This window comes from Manacus candei, unplaced genomic scaffold, assembly GCF_025592945.1.
Source record: "Manacus candei isolate 608988 ecotype Guabito, Panama unplaced genomic scaffold, ASM2559294v1 h1tg000021l, whole genome shotgun sequence".
NCBI lineage: Eukaryota > Metazoa > Chordata > Aves > Passeriformes > Pipridae > Manacus > Manacus candei.
In genome coordinates this window covers 3,912,188-3,929,135 of record NW_026138069.1, presented here as the reverse complement: position 1 = coordinate 3,929,135, position 16,948 = coordinate 3,912,188, and the positions used below count along the sequence as shown (strand labels likewise).

Below are 16,948 nucleotides of genomic sequence, written 5' to 3'. Positions count from 1 at the left end.
TCTTTGGGTATGTGTCAGAGCACATACCTTTCAAAATTGTACTTACCACAACAAAAATTTTTTCCACCCGTTTTTGCACCTCTCATGCCTTATTTTCTCCCCTTGAATTCCCACTTTGCAGGCAATACCCTTTAACTGGAGCTTCTACCATTCAGGATTGCTCCAGAGAGATCGCTGTCAGATAAGAACTACCCAATTTGCGAATATCTCATATTTATCCAAATAAGAAAATAATTGATAAATGACACTGCTTTTCAAATAATAACAGAGAATGTAATATCTAGATTTTCAGTTCAGCCCCAAAATGCACTTCATAGCAAAAAGAATGTACAATATCACGATCTGTTAGTACTCGTGTGTTCATGGATGCCTCCCGTTACGCACCTCAGGGAGCAAACCTCCTAAAGTGGGAAGCGTCTGTTGGAAAAAGAGAACGTTAGGCTGCAACACTGAACAGCTGTGATGGCAAAGGGCATGGACAATGTTCATAAGGAATGTTACCTTTCAGCAGTTTGTACTTAACAACAAACATACACGGTGCTTTTTTTTTACACATTTGCACAGGCATACTCTCCCAATGTTTTGGCTGTAATATTAACAATTTAAATTCTGGAAAGTATGTGTGGGATCATTTTAGCACCAGCTAAAAATATTAGAAAACCTGAGGACTTTATTCTTTTGAATAGCAAAAAGTGATACTTGCTACCTGGGGAGTTTTTTTATTTTATATTTCAAGTCTTTGAATCCTCATGCAAATCAAGGAATCTTGATTAAAAAAGCCACCTCCTGCTACAACTACTCTTTCCTTTTATAGCAGTACAGTCTTTTCCTTTACATAAAACACTATCATACTCTACTGTAGCTGTTAGAAAAAAATAGATGAATAGTAACTAAAGGCTTACTAAATAGTTACCTCTTTACATTTTAACTGCTGACATTGCTGGGACGATGAAGCAAAAATTCCTTTTATCACCTTGTCTTTTGATCAATAACTGTAAATCTATTTTTCAGGATTATTTCCTACACAGCTGAAATGATTTAAAGCAATTTATTTTATAACATGAAACTACAATTTACTTATGCATTTAACAGGATTGCAAAGTCATTAGTGAATGGTTAATAACATTACACAGTTTTTCAAGTAACTACTACAAACTTGAGATTTCTTCTGTATGATATTTACTTCTTTTATAATATGTACATTCAGATGGAGCATATACCCTACTTGGGGATGGGGGTGCATAAGGAGAGAACCAAATTTTGTGTTACTAAGAATAAACTGATAGAGTTATTTTAAAAAAATCTTATTTTAGAACTCCAAAACTTGAACTTGAAAGATATTTATCAGGTAAATTTGGTCATAGAAGATCAGATGGAATTAACAGAATACCATGTAAAGATATTCTCAAATGTTTGCAGGATGAAGGCCATGGAAGTTTAAATATGTGACTTGAATACCAAACTGATGCTTTGGGGTCTTTTTTAAGAAACTTGAAGGAAGGTTATTTCATTATTCCTTAGAGCTATTTTGTTTAATGACATGGGAATCTCCAAGGATATAATAATAATAACAATAGAGTATTATTAATATTAGAATAATAATAACATTAGAATAATAATAACATTAGAATAAGTACTCCTAGACTGTAATTTTGTAAACTTATATGGCATTCAAGACCCTGACTACAAAAATCCCATTCCACACAATTTCTGTTCATAGTTATGCAATAACCAAATACTAAAAAAAAACCCCACGTCACCACGACTCTAAAACCATGGGGAGTAATCTATCTGCAATATCTATTAGACACCACATCCAAGTAACTGCGATTCAGATGTGCTAAAATATTTTGAAAATTTCCTTTCTAAATTCTCCACATTTCCAGCTTTAACCCTCTGTACATGCTAATTAAAAGGGCCAGTATTAGGACACCACATTATACTGTCTTGAAGGTTAATAGGGCTGTGGCATAATACTCAGCTCTACATCCACAGGCAGAAAAAGTCATCCTGTGGACAAGATTATCAACTAATTCTCTAGCAAAAATACTGTCCAGTGAGCTGCACATGCACATACTATAAAGGAAAGATAAGACTTCTAATTCATTTGAGAGCTGTCTTGTTAGAAACATTTGCAGCTAAGAAAAAAAATGCCTTCAATCAGAAGGTGGCATTTTGTGACCCTAATACTAGTGGCCAAAATACATGCAAAAAGACAATGCTGGAATGGAGACAACGTCATTTAAGAATACCTTCTAAAACTGCTGACTGCAAGACTTGTTCCTTATTCTAAACAAGAAACCACTATGTGATAACTTTATATATATACTGTGTTTCATTTGTTTAGTTCATCTAAATAAAGAATTACATATCAAATCACAATCAACTCTTTCTCATTTAGGATTACGGCCTTAGTTCATTCAGTTCATTCAGTTGTCTAAAGAACTTGCCTTATATCTTGTGTTGATTCAATATATGCATCAACATGCAACAACAGCAGGGCCCAAGATTTTTAACTTGATTTACAACTCAAAATGAACTTGGGCTATAGCACCTGATTACATACACTGTCCAAGAAACATAAAAGTTTTGGAAAAGAATTTTGAAAATAAAACCATGTTAAACTCCAATGGGAGAGAATATAAGGAATAAACTTAGGGACAGACTGTAGTGATGAGTTGTGGGCAGGCAACCAGATATAACTTAAAATGATTGAATTGCTGCCATTTCAGTTTATCAGCATCTTATTATTTTAACATTGAACAGTGTTTGTCGAACAGATAATTAGTTAGGAAGATACATTTTCCTCCAGGGCAATTATTAATTTCCTTCTGACTTCAAAGAAATGAAAAAGCTCTTAGTGTAGATAAGCACACCATTATATTTCAAGTCTGATTTAGATTCTCAGAGAACTGATGTTGCAATATGATACACAACTGAAAAGGAAAAAAGTGGTTTGTTTTGGGTTTTAAATCTGTTTCAATCACTATGTCATTATTTAATATTTAACAACCAGATTTAAATTCAACTACCCCCCACCCCAAGCACTATATTCAATGAACTGTAGGTTTTCTATAGTATCTTTGTTCAGAAATCCAGAATAAGGCTAGTACTCAACTTCAAAAGATTGAGTTGCTTGTAAAGATGCTTACGCACTGCACTGACTTTCTCTGTTCCGTGCTGAGCTTGGATTCAGCTGAGCTAAAACTGATCTCTACTATTATAAAAACAGAAGAATCATTTTAGGATTAAAAACTGGAAAAGGGATTAAGAAAGCTCATTCTTCAACCAGCCACTGCTAATTCCCTTTTTCTCTCTCTACAACTCTGCTTTCCCGTATGAGTAGCATCTACATACCTCACAGAAAAATAGTATTAGTAAAACATATTACCAGACATCGAAAAAATATCTATTGAACAATGTTGCAATTATAATATTGCCATTAGCTATTCTATGTATTATCTCTAAATACCGAATAGTCAAAGAAAATTCTTAAACAGTATTTTCAACTTTAATTCTGTATTACTTTTTTGCCAGCATGTCAACATGCTATATTTACACAAAAATTTGAAACTACAGATTATAAAGTAGTTGCATAAGGCATATTTCCTAGGTAAAACATTTGTAATCTGCTGTGTACGTTGGTTTATGCGCCTAAATAGAACTAGCTATAAACAAAAGATTTTTGACCATTTATGTTTTTGGACAATAAAATGACAAACAAAACCAAACTGGAATCGGATTGAATTTATTCTTAAATGATTTTGACCTAAAAAGTTGCAATAACTTCACTACACAAAAGAAAAGTCAAATTCATTCACAAGAGGAAAGAAACAAAATGTGAGCTGTTTTAAACTTATCATGATGACACATTTTCCCCAGAATGCAAAACAATCAAGTTGAAAATTAAAACATAAGGAAATGGACTAGATTTTAAATTTTATTTCTTTAATTTCTTGCCTTCAATATTATATCAGAGCCTCCACCTTTAAAATAAACTGGTTACTACGGAGACAGTAGTAATTGCCACATAGTAATGCTCACACTGTAAGCAGAGTACCTTATGTTTTTCAATTTATACCATAATTTTCTTTTTGTTCCAAAATTAGTAGTTTTAATCATAGTTTTCAAAACCAATGTTAGAAATTAAGTGAAAAACAGTTTATTGTAAAACTCACATAAACAACAGGAGGATCAAAATCATCATGCATTATGGAATAATTACACATCTATTAAATAGTAAGTTTTTATTGGTTGGTTCGTCACTAACCAAGGCTGTATCTATTTTGGTGGGAAATTGAAAATCTAATTATGTTTCTACAAACATAAATATGAGTTAGAACATGCTACGTGTTCATCAATAAATGGAGCAAAGTAAAGGCAGGCATGAAAAGAAAAAGCAAAAATGCATTTTTCCCTTTCTACCTTATAAAGGGGGTGGGGGAGAGAACCTGTATCATGAGCAGAGACCAATCTTTTTTTCCTCACTACTCACTCATCTCATTCCAATACCCAGTTTTTAACCTGGTTATGATCTAATTCTGAGCTCTTGGTAGGCTAGGATTCAATTGAGTTAAAGATTTTTAAACTCACTGCCAGTCAACCTTATCATGAACTTTCATTATGTGCATATAATTAATTGGGTCCAATGAACAATATCAGCACTGAGTTATAGACTTTTTCCCCCCACCATATAATTAGAATATAATTACCCACAGGATATCAGAATGATGCAAAACCTTTCCTCTAAATGTGCCCTCATTAGGAAACAAGTCTCAATGTACATTTATTCAATCAGTATGAATTAATTAAAATGTTACTGAAATAAAAGAGAGTAACATTAAAGTGTATCTGACATCTATTAAAAGACTATCACTTGAAATCTGCACACACGGTTTATAACAAAACTCATTTAACTTGAACAAAAAACTTCACCATACAACAAGCCTTATATATGGTAAACAGAAAAGTAAAACAGACTAGTTTTAAAGTTGACAGGATACATTTTACTAAAACATTTAAAATTGCTGCAGTGAGATATTAAAAATCTTTGTAAGACATTGAATCTAGACAGATATGTCATGCTTTCATTACGTACACAGTATCAACTCTGTGAGTTTCCCCGTTGTTTCATTTTCAGCTGATGATGCTTATCATATTTAAGAATAACATTTGATAAATTCTATTTTGTGCAGTTTTGAAGATGGGAGCCCCTTTATTTACCATCTGACTTTCAGATGACCAGGCATCTCGGTTCTCTCTCCAACCATTAGGAGTTACTCTATTTTAGAGAAATCTCTCCTATGTCTAAAGAGATCCTAAATGAGTAGTCGAGAATAGACACCTGAGATGGCTGTGTTTAGGGGAGTGTCACCCTTTGTGATATTACAATCTGGAAGGGTATTTTTTAAATCTATTTTTCACAGTTGAAATAGTGATTTTGGACATTAATGGATACTTAGGAAATGGAAAAACTGAGATGATATGGACCTGAACAACAAATTGCAGTTTAGAGATCAGTTTGGCAGCACTGGTATAGCACATGGTGCTGTGAAATGCAATTCATGAAAAAAGTCCTTTATCTCTGTAGAAATCATTGAGGCTGGACTTGACAAGAACTGAAGAAATGAGACATGAGACATGTTGGATAAAAAAGGCAAAAGTATGAAGGTCCTTAGTTTTGCAAAAGAGAAAAGATGAGAGGGATTTAGCCTGTACTCTTGAAGGAAAACTTATGAGAAGGCATCTTGCAGAGATGAACTCTGCAATTTTCTGGAAGAAATCTGGACTTCCAAATTACAGATGGTAGGCAGGGCCAACAGTTTTCGGAGATCAAAGATACAAGATTTTTCATCTTGCTATTTTCCCACAACTCCTATAATCTATTCTGTGGGAGAAGAAAATACATTCCTCTCTGACACCTCAAAATACTCAAGGATAAGCCTAGTACGGCAAGCATTGTGGTTATCTACTTTTATTTACCTTTCACATAAACGTAGCATTGCAAGAATTTCATTGCTCATCTGATTATTGAATCTAAATCTGTGTCTTAGTTGAAAGACCCTTACACTGTCAGGTATATCAGATTTGATATGTCTAAACACAGAATTTTTATTATCAAACACTTATGTTTAGACAATTTTGAAAAAGATATATTCACTGGTTTTGCTGTCATTATTGAGAGTGCTGGTTCACATACATTGGAGTATTACCTTTCTCAAAAGGAATCCCCGTAACAGGAAATAGAAGAAACTAATTAAAAATTATCAACACTAATAATATATACACAATAAGCAATCACTTTTAGAAGGAATTTCTATTAGCTAGGTCACTGAGATACTATTTGTAACATAAGTAAACTCAAGATTGTAATGCATTTTTGGAAGAAACTGCTAAATGAGCAAATATACTACAAAAATTTTAAGTCCCTGTTAAATCACAGAAAAATACATTTTCCATTCCTGACAATATACATTGTGCTGAAATACATGTCTTGTGCTATGTTGTTAGTAATATGATTCTGATACAGGAAAACATATTTACTTCTGCTTATGCCTTCAAAATTTGGAGATAAAACAAACCTATTCAAGGGTGATTTGACTCTAGAGTGGTTTTACATATCCTCTAAACAACTTAACTAAACTCCAATTGTGGAATAAAAATCTTAATTCCTCTATTCCTCTTCCTCTCCTGAAAAGAAAATGGAGTTACACCAATATAATTGAAGATGAAATTTCATGCTGAGGTTTATTCCATTTATAACAATGGCAAATGATAAATAACATTAAAATGAAAACAGTCCAATAACAAAATCATAGATTCCAAATGCTGACTTTTAAAGTATGACCTAAAATCCTGAAAATTAAATAACGTACTGCAGAATGTAATCATCCAACAAACTTAAAATAATATTTTACAATTATTAATCAGAGCTTGTCCAGATGATACCAAAATATGATACAGACAAACTACAAAACTGCTCTTATGACTTTTAAAAATATTTAAAAATATTTCGTAAATATTAAAACCAGGTTTCCATTGCTTTACCTTCATTGAGAGCAATGGAATAATCCCATAGTCTAGCATCCATTCATTTGCAGATTTATAAACAGAATTTATATTAATTTGTTTGAATTAATCAGAAAATAATTAATTTACAATAGGCACAAATATTATGGTTCCTAGTTATCAGAAACTGGTTTAAGATTAGGAGGTATATCTTCTTGTTTCTCCTCCCCGCAAAAAATTATTCTCTCTTAAGTTCATGCATTTCTTACTCTTATTATGAAATATATTTAAAGAGGACCATTCATCTGTTCTTCTATGAATATGATGATGCTATGACTTTTATAAGCATAAAATATCCAATTTAGTATGTGAATACATAAGTTAATTCTCAAGCTCTTTTTTAATGATAAAATGGTCAGCTCTTTTCTATACAACCTACACATAGCATGCATTTTTATTTTCATTGAATTGAGTTATTGTTTTTGTGGACAGAGAAATTTACTGTCCACGATTGCAGAATAAAATATACCATAATATTGATGCATAGCTTACTGCAAGACCAGTGTCATCATTCTAGGTAACCTCCGGCTTAGATCAGAGACCTCAGCATTGCAGATATACAATATGCATCCCAAGCAAAAACTGCTCATAAGAATAACTTCATTATTCTGGGAAGTTGGATCTATAAAAGATGTAAAATGTAGAAGTGTTCTGCCTATACAGTTTCTGGTAAGTACAGTCTGAATAAGTGATAAAACCTGAGTCAGCTTCAGTTATAATATGCCCTACAGAAAATTCATTCTCACATGAAGGAAAATGCAATATGCAGAGAATAAAACATGCTCATGCCTCTAAACGCATCAGCCAGGATTACACACTGTGTTTAAGGTTCACATAGTCCTGTGAATGTAACAAATACCTGGCTGACAGTCCCAGCATCATTTTAATGCTCCATATGAGAGGGGATTACAACTGAAATACACGTAAGGACAACTCACCAATACTACTGGGCAGATTGATGTGGGTGGTAAAATATGGTCCTTCAAAGGTCCACAGTCACATTCAGGTTTCAGATGTGAAGCACACTTGTTATGCAACTACAGAAAGATAGAAAATGAAGATTCAACTTAAACCTTTTATACTTATGGCGTAAACAAATGAGCATCTTAGAACAAGGTGAGTTCATTAACCTAATTATTACTAGAGTACTAGAAGGAAATGAAACACACTGCAGTGGAAAGTCTCCTAGGATTGACAAAACCAGTGAATTTATATTGAAGCAAAGAATGGTGGATTAAGGTATTTTCCAGTTTGGAAATTGTATGTGTGGATCAGCACACAAAATAAGAATGGGGCATGGCAGTACAGTAACATCAGCATAGTGTTATCAGTGATCAAAACATTCATTTCAGAATAGAGCTCCTTGCATTGAAGCAGGAACTTCTGCTCTACTACCAGTAAGTAATTCAAGGCAGCCTTTGATGTAACTGCGTTTCCTACCTGACGCTGATAGTCACTACCCATTCAAATATAAGAGAATAACACAGGAATATCTAAGAGCTTTAAGCTCCATTGGGTAAATTTTGGTCTGGGTAGAATCAACGTTCAGGCTTCCACCCACTTCTGAGGAACCTGAATTACCCTCCCTTTTCCTAATTTATTCTCAGCATTCATCCAGTTGTCTTGAAAGCAATGACAAGAGTTCTACTCTGAAAACATGAATATTCTCAGATCTGCTGACTGAAAGAGCATTGGCTTAATTCTGTATTGCTACAAAGGTTGATGGGAAAAATATGTATTTAACATCAACATAAAATGGTAACAAGTAATGATAAATCTACTGAAATACTTTGCATGAGCAATCAAGAGTTCTTGTTGATAATTTAGAATTTAACTCAATTCAAATGTCTCTAACTACCCAGTCACAGAGTAAAAAGGAACAGTTGTGTGCTTGGATCATGCAAAACATTCACATTTAATTGTTATACTTTGCAATATCATTAGAGATACTCAGAAGGAAATAAACCTAATATTGTGAAATTTTGTGAAAGTTTATTATTTTGGACTTGATGATCTTTAAGGTCTTGTCCAACCTAAATTATTCTGTGTTTCTATTTCTACATTGATTTAATAAACTGTGCATTAAGGTCTTCAGGTAACATCAGTTTCCCATGCTGCTTATTATTTTTGAGGAGATACGTATATTTGAAGTAAAGAAAAATAATTAGGCTAATAAATAACAGGAGTTGTAAAGTAAAAATCTTATTAACAGGTGATTTAAGTAGTATAATAGGTAGCATCCAGCATTAGTTCAACAGGTTCAATATCTGTTACAAAATCTGTAGTTCAACGTCGGCATCTGTAAATCACATTTTTCCAATGACTGATTCATTTTCCCTCTACATAATTTAACTCATATGAACTCTATTAAAATCACAATAAAATTGCACCAACCGCTGATGTATATAAACTTTACTCGTAATATGGTCTTCATTAAGTTATCTGGTAAAGTTAATGCTGACATAACATTTCTGAATTTTGAACTGAATGGCACCTAATATTAGCATTGCCCAAATTCATTTATACTGCAAAGTTACCTTTTTAGGCAGTTACTTAGCAACAGAAAATAAAAGTCTAACAAGTCTCGATTTACTCTGAGCTTAAAGCCTTATTGTGAGAGTATTTTGGTAGCCCTGTAATCTAAATCATTTGTCATGCTAATTCTCTGCCTAAGTGGTAAGGCTACTTGTACCATAATTAATGCACACCAGGCCACATTACATCAAATAAAAGTATCTTCACACATTCAGTGGTAATTAGCAGCTTTGCTACTTGGTGGCACGCAAACTTATCTATGAAAAAATAGCTTAATCTTCTTAATAGTCTCTGCTGATTTTTGACAACAGAATTGGCACACAGTAGATAACAAAAATGGTAGGAGATATGTAGCTTTAACGAAAATAACACTTAGCACAATGAAATAAAATAACATGCATCTCTTCTCAAAAAAAAATCATTTCAGCAGGTTTTAAATACATTTCCCCCACATCTAGATCCTGTAGAATATTACATCCCTCATAAGCCTGCAAAGTAGGAAAAAATGTTTTTGCTGGAGGCAAAATGAGGAGAAAAAACATTTACATGACCTTGGTAGATAACTACAGAGTGTACGGGAGAGTGATCAGGGGTTTGGCTGAGAACTCAGTATAGCAAGCCTTCTTAGTGAAAAACACCTCTAAATTTTGGGAGTTGATTCAGTTATGTGACAGCAGAAGTGACCCCATTAAGTTGTAAGGATAGAAACTTAAAATGCATGAAAGAGGCTCAGAATTAGTTGTGTAATAGCTAGCATCCTCTTATATTACAAGTCATAAATGTGTAGTACAAGGAGTTGAAAAAGTGTGAAGGATGTGATGATAACTATATAATTTCAGAATATCCATTCAAAAATCATGTATCTGATAGAAATTTAGAATACCTTTTTATGTAATAAAGCTATTTCTATTAGAAAATAAAGTTATTGCAATAGAATATATCAAATACAAAGAATTGCAAGCAAAGTGAATAGGAGTAATTTGAAGTATTTAAAAATACTCAGACTTCACTTATGTGTCTATTTTACATCTGAAGCTATAAAAATTAAATAAAAATATTAATAAAGTTATTTTTAAAATAAACATTAATTTTATGAAAAAAAATCTTTAAATTACTGATAGAAGTACAATTGCAAAATTTTAAACCTCAGTGCCAATATTTTCAATTTTGACTGTCAAAAAACACAGACTCATTTTAATTGGAATTTTGACAGACATTTAGGTATTTAAATATGCACACAAGCACTTAGGATATTTTCAAAAGTATTTAGCCTCTTCCTTTCCTTTACAGTGATTTCAGTTATAAATAATTCTTCAGTATTTCTTCAGTGAATACCAGTTCTTATGAAAATCCTCTGCATCTTGACATTCACCTTCAAGTAGTAAAAAACCTTTACAAATCTGGTCCAGATTCACACAAAATAATGAGAAAATAATTTCTACTGAGGAGATACAGAATTTGAAACTTCCTTTGACTTTAAGAGGGAGCCTTACATACTATGTATTTCTTGAATGACAAACACATATTATACAGATGTAAACACTTCTAATATAGAGAGTAGAACACTCTTATTTGTCTTGCTAAACACATATAGCCATTGCCTAAATTTAATTATCTGCACGCAAAAAAAATTTGGATTGGGTGTTTTATTCTCTACATAAATTATCCAAATTTTGACAGCAATCTGGACTACATATTTGCTTTCTTCTAAAACATTGGTTTTTAAATAATCATAACAGCTTAACACTGAAAGTATCCTGGATCTATTTTCTTTGATGATGTTTCATATTTTGTATTCTTCTGTTAAGAAAATATGTCATAAAACATCCTAACTTGTATGTTGAAAACAAACATTCACAAATGCCTCAGTCTCATATTATTACTTAAAGCACTGAACAAACAACTGCTGTTCCATAACAATAACAATAATAGTAATGATATCAGCAAACCCAGCAAAAACCTGTGAAGAAGGCTGAATCTCTCCCCATTTAGATTTAAATCCTGCCCTGGCTAGAAACAGAAATACTGGTGTTGCTCCTTCTAGCATGAAGATCTCACTTATAAGGGCAGTGTTCCCTGAATGTCATTAGTTTCAGTTATTGGTTCCTGCTGAATAAGGAGTGCTCAAAAGTTGTATATATTAGACTTGGTGCACAGGTTCGTATATTATCAACATGTCTCTGCTATTGTTCCCCAACACTTGGAATCATTGTATCCTACCAGGTATCCTCAATTTCATTTGCCACAAATTAGGACTTTGCCGTAGTGTCACAGTGACCTTGATTTTCCCTGGTACTGAAAATGCTTTTGTAATCTTTCCGTAATCTTTTGTAATAATTCCGTAGCATAGGTTGGGAATTCTGCTCTTTAGAGTGGTATACATTACTTTCATTTGGATATTGTCATGAAGTGAAGCACACCTTTAAGAGTATTGGCTTGCCACAATTAAGGAGTCCTAAGAATATTCTGTATATACCATCCCTTAAACACACATTAGCCATTGCTGATGACAAAATCGAATGAGACCTTTCAAATTATTAGGCTATAGAAAAATATTCTATGATTTTTATCTCTCTAACCCATGCTAAAGGTTTTACTATAGTATACTCACTGTGATCTGACACCAAACACAGTGAAGTCCAGTCAAGCCTTGGTAACATTTTATAGTTTTGTGACACTTATCACATTTTGTTGGACAGTTGCCTTCTACCCAGAAATGGTGCATTACCTGCAAAAGAAAAATGCGAATATACATAGAGTTACTAAATTAACAGGTACACGGCAAAGTTAATGCTACCCCAAACTTACTTCAGTATTCTTTTTAGACTTCACATATGTTTTGATGCAAGATGCGGGAGCTCTTGAGACACAGCGTTCATGGACTGTATACTTGCAAACTGCAAAAAAGAAACACATTAATAGATGTTGAGGCAATGGTGTTTCTGACTACATTTCTGTGAAACAAATAACATTACCAGCATGCCATCTCTGAATAATCAATCCAATCAGTCAATGAAAACTTAAACTAGACTGCTTTTTCCATGGAATACAAAAGGCCAATTAGAACAGGAAATATTATGCAAGTGAGAAATCCAAGAATGCACCATCATTGCATAACAGGAAATGCTTAATTAAATCAGAGATCGCTAAATTTTTTCACAATAATTTCCAAATGATAAAAAATATTAAAGATAAATTGATGACTGCCAAATGGTGTCATTTGCTAGTAAGAAGAAATCTATATTTTATGAACTATAGGCATGAGAGTAGCTGGCAAGTACAAAAATAAAACCCAATTAATTTGTTATTCCTTCTATTGATTTATAAATCTTAAATAGCTGATTAATCCATTTTCAAATAGCAATTGTTTTCATGCATTCCATGTAACCACCATATATTTAACTACTTTAACTCTTATTTTCCAAATACCAACTCCTGAGAAGTCTTTTTTTTTTTCCCCTAAGCCCTCCACATCAGCTTTAGGTAACTGCTACAGTTGACCAGGTCTGTAGTGACCAGATCACACTGGCTGCATTTGGAAAACACAAATACCACGATACAATGCAAAGTTTTATTGACTTCAACGATATAACTGTGCCAAGATAAGGAAATAATGCTATAGCTTATGCCTGCATTCAAGGGAGTCAACTATTAAAAACTGAGAATGAATTTCTCCCTGCACGGTGTCTCACGCTTTTGACCTCGAGAGCAATTAAGCACAAAGTACTTCTAAACACCTTGCTTGCACCTATTACACAAACCCAGTGGGAGGCGCAGCCATTAATCAGACAAACTGCAGGGAGTAACATTGTTGATTGGACCATGGAGGGATGGTGAGGCCCCCTACGGTTCCCCTTTTTTTTTTTTCCTCCCACACAATCTAAAATGCAAATAATGAAATCTATAGCAATGCTTTGAAAATATATTGAAGAAAAAGCTTAGCAAGATACGGAAATAGTGAAACAGTTTTTTAAGTAGACTCATGCCTCTTCCTACATGAAGTAACTGAGAGGAGCATGTGGATGTTCTTCAGATACTTTGAGACCACTGTTCTCAGCAAATAAACGCCAAGCACAATAAAAAATACATTCTAAAGAGGTACACTGCAGTAGAAAAAACATCAGTCTGACATAAAAGAATATTGAAGAATATAACATTTCAAGATCTAACAGTCAAATCAGTATTTTATATATATATATATATATTCCAGTTACTGTCATAAGCATTTAATAACCTGAAGTTACACAATTTCTATTTGTTTGAATTTTAAAAGATATATCTCTCTCATGTCATAGTACCGTGAGTGAAATTGAAAATATGATGTGAAAATCCACACAAGGATTTACATCCAAATTATGTTTTACAGAGATCTGTGGCCCACAGAACAATTCAAAATCGTCATTCTTTCCTACTAATCTCAAATTAAAATGATAGAAATATACAGGCAGAAAGGTCCTGATCATCTGTGATGGGCTATCTTTCATACCAAAAATGGAGAAAGTAAGTTACACTAAGAAACTGATTAATTTACCAAAAAGAACAATGAAAGGTGACTTGGTACCATCCTGAGAAGAATACAGTGGATACTAAAGATCTCATTAATCTTATGGAGCAGGGCATAACACGAACCAGTCATTGGAACCATTTACAAGACATATTCAAATCAGAAAATAGGTCTTAAAAAAAAAAGATGATCAATCATGGGAACACACCACAAAAGAAAGATATGGATCATCCATCTCTTGAAACATTCAAATGGAGACAAGGTATCTTTCATAAAGACGTGGTTTCTCAAGATACAGTTTATGAGCTGGTCAAACACAGATTATTAGGATATGCATAGATACAACTCAAGGAACTGAATGCCAGTGATTGCACCTAATAGTCTAAAGAAGGTCAAATTAGATAGATTTTCTGTTGTCCTTTACCTTAAAATATATAATCAGTAAATACGTGGATTGAAATTAATGAATACAAACCAAGTTACTATACAAAACTTTAGAACTGTTACAGAAACTCAATTTCTGGGAAACTGGGATTTTGACCTTCACAATTAATAGAAAAAGAATTCTGTGCAAAATTTGAATCAACAAACATGGGACTTAGATGTTTGTCAATGTACCTCTTAAAGAATATCTATAATTATTAACAAGAAAAAAAAGAGGAATAACAAAACTATAGGGCTGAAACTTAAGCATGATACTTGCTAATAGAAAATAAAAAACACCACGAGAATTAAAAAAAAAAAGTGGCAGACTCAAAAGGGAACTAATAGTGATAACTCTAAAATTGTTTCTGATAAAAGAGAAAAATCCCTCAAACAACACATTTAAAAGCCAAATAAGCTGAAAAATAAAAAAAAGAACCTTGAGTGCTCAAGCATAGAAGACAAGAGGGAGACACTACTGTGCTAGCAATGGCTTTGTACTGGGAAGCTATGAGTTCTTTATTATGCAGCAAGAGCAACATTTTTAGGAATAGACATGTATACACATGGACACCGAAATGCTTATACTCACAAGAACAGCAGAGACCTTGCTTGCCTACTCCGATTAGCATATTCAAACAAAGATTACAGTAGGCAGGCTTGTTAAAGTGTTTCAATCTCCATACATGCTGCCCATCATCTTTCACATTCTGCACAGGACATAAAAGAAACAGATTTCACTTAATAAAATAAACAATGAAATATATAAGTGCCAATAAAAATTGGAGATTGACTCAAGAACGTAAAAGACAAGCTGTTACTTCATTTTAATAGTCTGTACCAGATCACAGCATAATCATTCTAAATACACAGGCAATGATATAACAAAAAAATTCTTCAGAAGTTCATGGACATCCATGTGTTTCAAAAAAACTCACCAGGCTGCTGTCGTCCCTGAAAAACAATTCTATCCAGATATCTAGGCATTATTACAACTAGTATTAAAAATAAAATTTATTCTAGACTAATCCTAAAAATAAAGGTGCTGCAGGTTAGAAGATAAAACTCGCCAAAACAAACAATAGAAAGGAGTTTTTAAAACTGCACAGATATTCTTAATGACTCTTAGAATTAGGAACGTATACCAACATTTGCGAAGTGGGAAAACTAACCACACCACAATAACTATTGCCAGCTTTAATTTATGTTACCCTATACAGCCAATAATCTATCAAAACCCACCTACTTAAGGGTGAGATTTACACCCTGGACCTCTTCTCCAGAAAGAGAATTCCTTAGTTTTAAGCCCACATTTTTCAGTCAGCTGTAGCAGTATACTCAAATCTTGCATGAATAAATTGATCAATTGATCGGCACTAAACAACTTAGGGGCCCACTGTAACTTATACAAACCACTAAAATATTATCAAATCATTTATATTTATGAAAGTAAGCTTTCTGTTGCATGATTCTTCTCTTCCTTAATGGAATCATTCTGAGATCCCACTGTTATTTGATGGTTTAAAAAATTATTTGCACTTGATACAGACGTTAAATTAATTCTCTAAATTCCTGGCTTCTTGGCAAGTCTGGCCATGAGGCTTTTGCTTTTTTTAATCTTCAGAGGTTTTAATTTTTTAAAAAAATAATTACATTAACCTAATGCAATATCATGATTTTTTTTAAATTTTTATTTATGTTTTAACAAATATAACATCCAGTGGAATAACAGCAGTTACTATCAGCTGGAAAGCAGATGCAGTAGTTTGATGTTTCATTGTGTATTGCTGAAGCTCTATAGTCTTTTGGTCATGTCATTACCAAAAAGAAATTGTCACACAGCTAAAGGGAGTCACACCAATCTCTGTTTCTCAGAAACCACATCAACAGCTGGTTCTTATCTAGTTTCTGATTTCTCACATCCAACTACTACTACTATTACTTGTCATCATGTATAGACAATATTTTTTACTAGATTTTCAATAGTATGATGGTTTTCACTGATAAGGACAGCCAATGTAAGTCAGTGGGCATAAATTTTAATAAAAATTCAGTTTTGTCTTATATTAGCATATACTATACACGTTATGTCCTTAAAATCAGTATTGTTCTGTTCTAGGAGTTAGCTGTTACAACAAGTCAAATATGAGGAAGACTTCTTCATCCTCGTGGGCAAAAAGAAAATAAATCCTGAAGGAAAATCAGCACTCTAACAAACTAAGAATGTTTGGTTCGGAGCTAGGTCTAAGTCAGAACACCACTTTGAATATTTCCTGCAAACTACCTAGAAACAAAAGGAACTGAAGTCAGTTGAAATACTTTTTTTCTCTAGTGAGATATCAGGATCAGAGCCTAAGTGGAGCTTCCCCAGTATTATCAGCAGGAGTTCAAATGCCTTCTCTGACAGCTGGGCAATGT

General features: G+C 33.2%; 1 protein-coding gene across 9 annotated transcripts in view; it reads right to left on the bottom strand.

The window, feature by feature from the left end:
- DGKB (diacylglycerol kinase beta) overlaps window positions 1–16,948 on the bottom strand; it is a 345,725-nt gene that overhangs the window by 222,558 nt on the left and 106,219 nt on the right. For 7 of the 9 annotated variants that reach the window (XM_051785972.1, XM_051785970.1, XM_051785971.1 and 4 more), the window contains 5 exons: window positions 15,123–15,240; window positions 12,412–12,500; window positions 12,215–12,331; window positions 8,007–8,105; window positions 385–417 (listed from right to left, as the gene is read on the bottom strand). In XM_051785972.1, coding sequence (XP_051641932.1) covers window positions 385–417; window positions 8,007–8,105; window positions 12,215–12,331; window positions 12,412–12,500; window positions 15,123–15,240 — 456 coding nt within the window. The remainder of the gene's footprint in view (window positions 1–384; window positions 418–8,006; window positions 8,106–12,214; window positions 12,332–12,411; window positions 12,501–15,122; window positions 15,241–16,948) is intronic. The other 2 variants (XM_051785977.1, XM_051785978.1) reach the window with 1 other exon arrangement.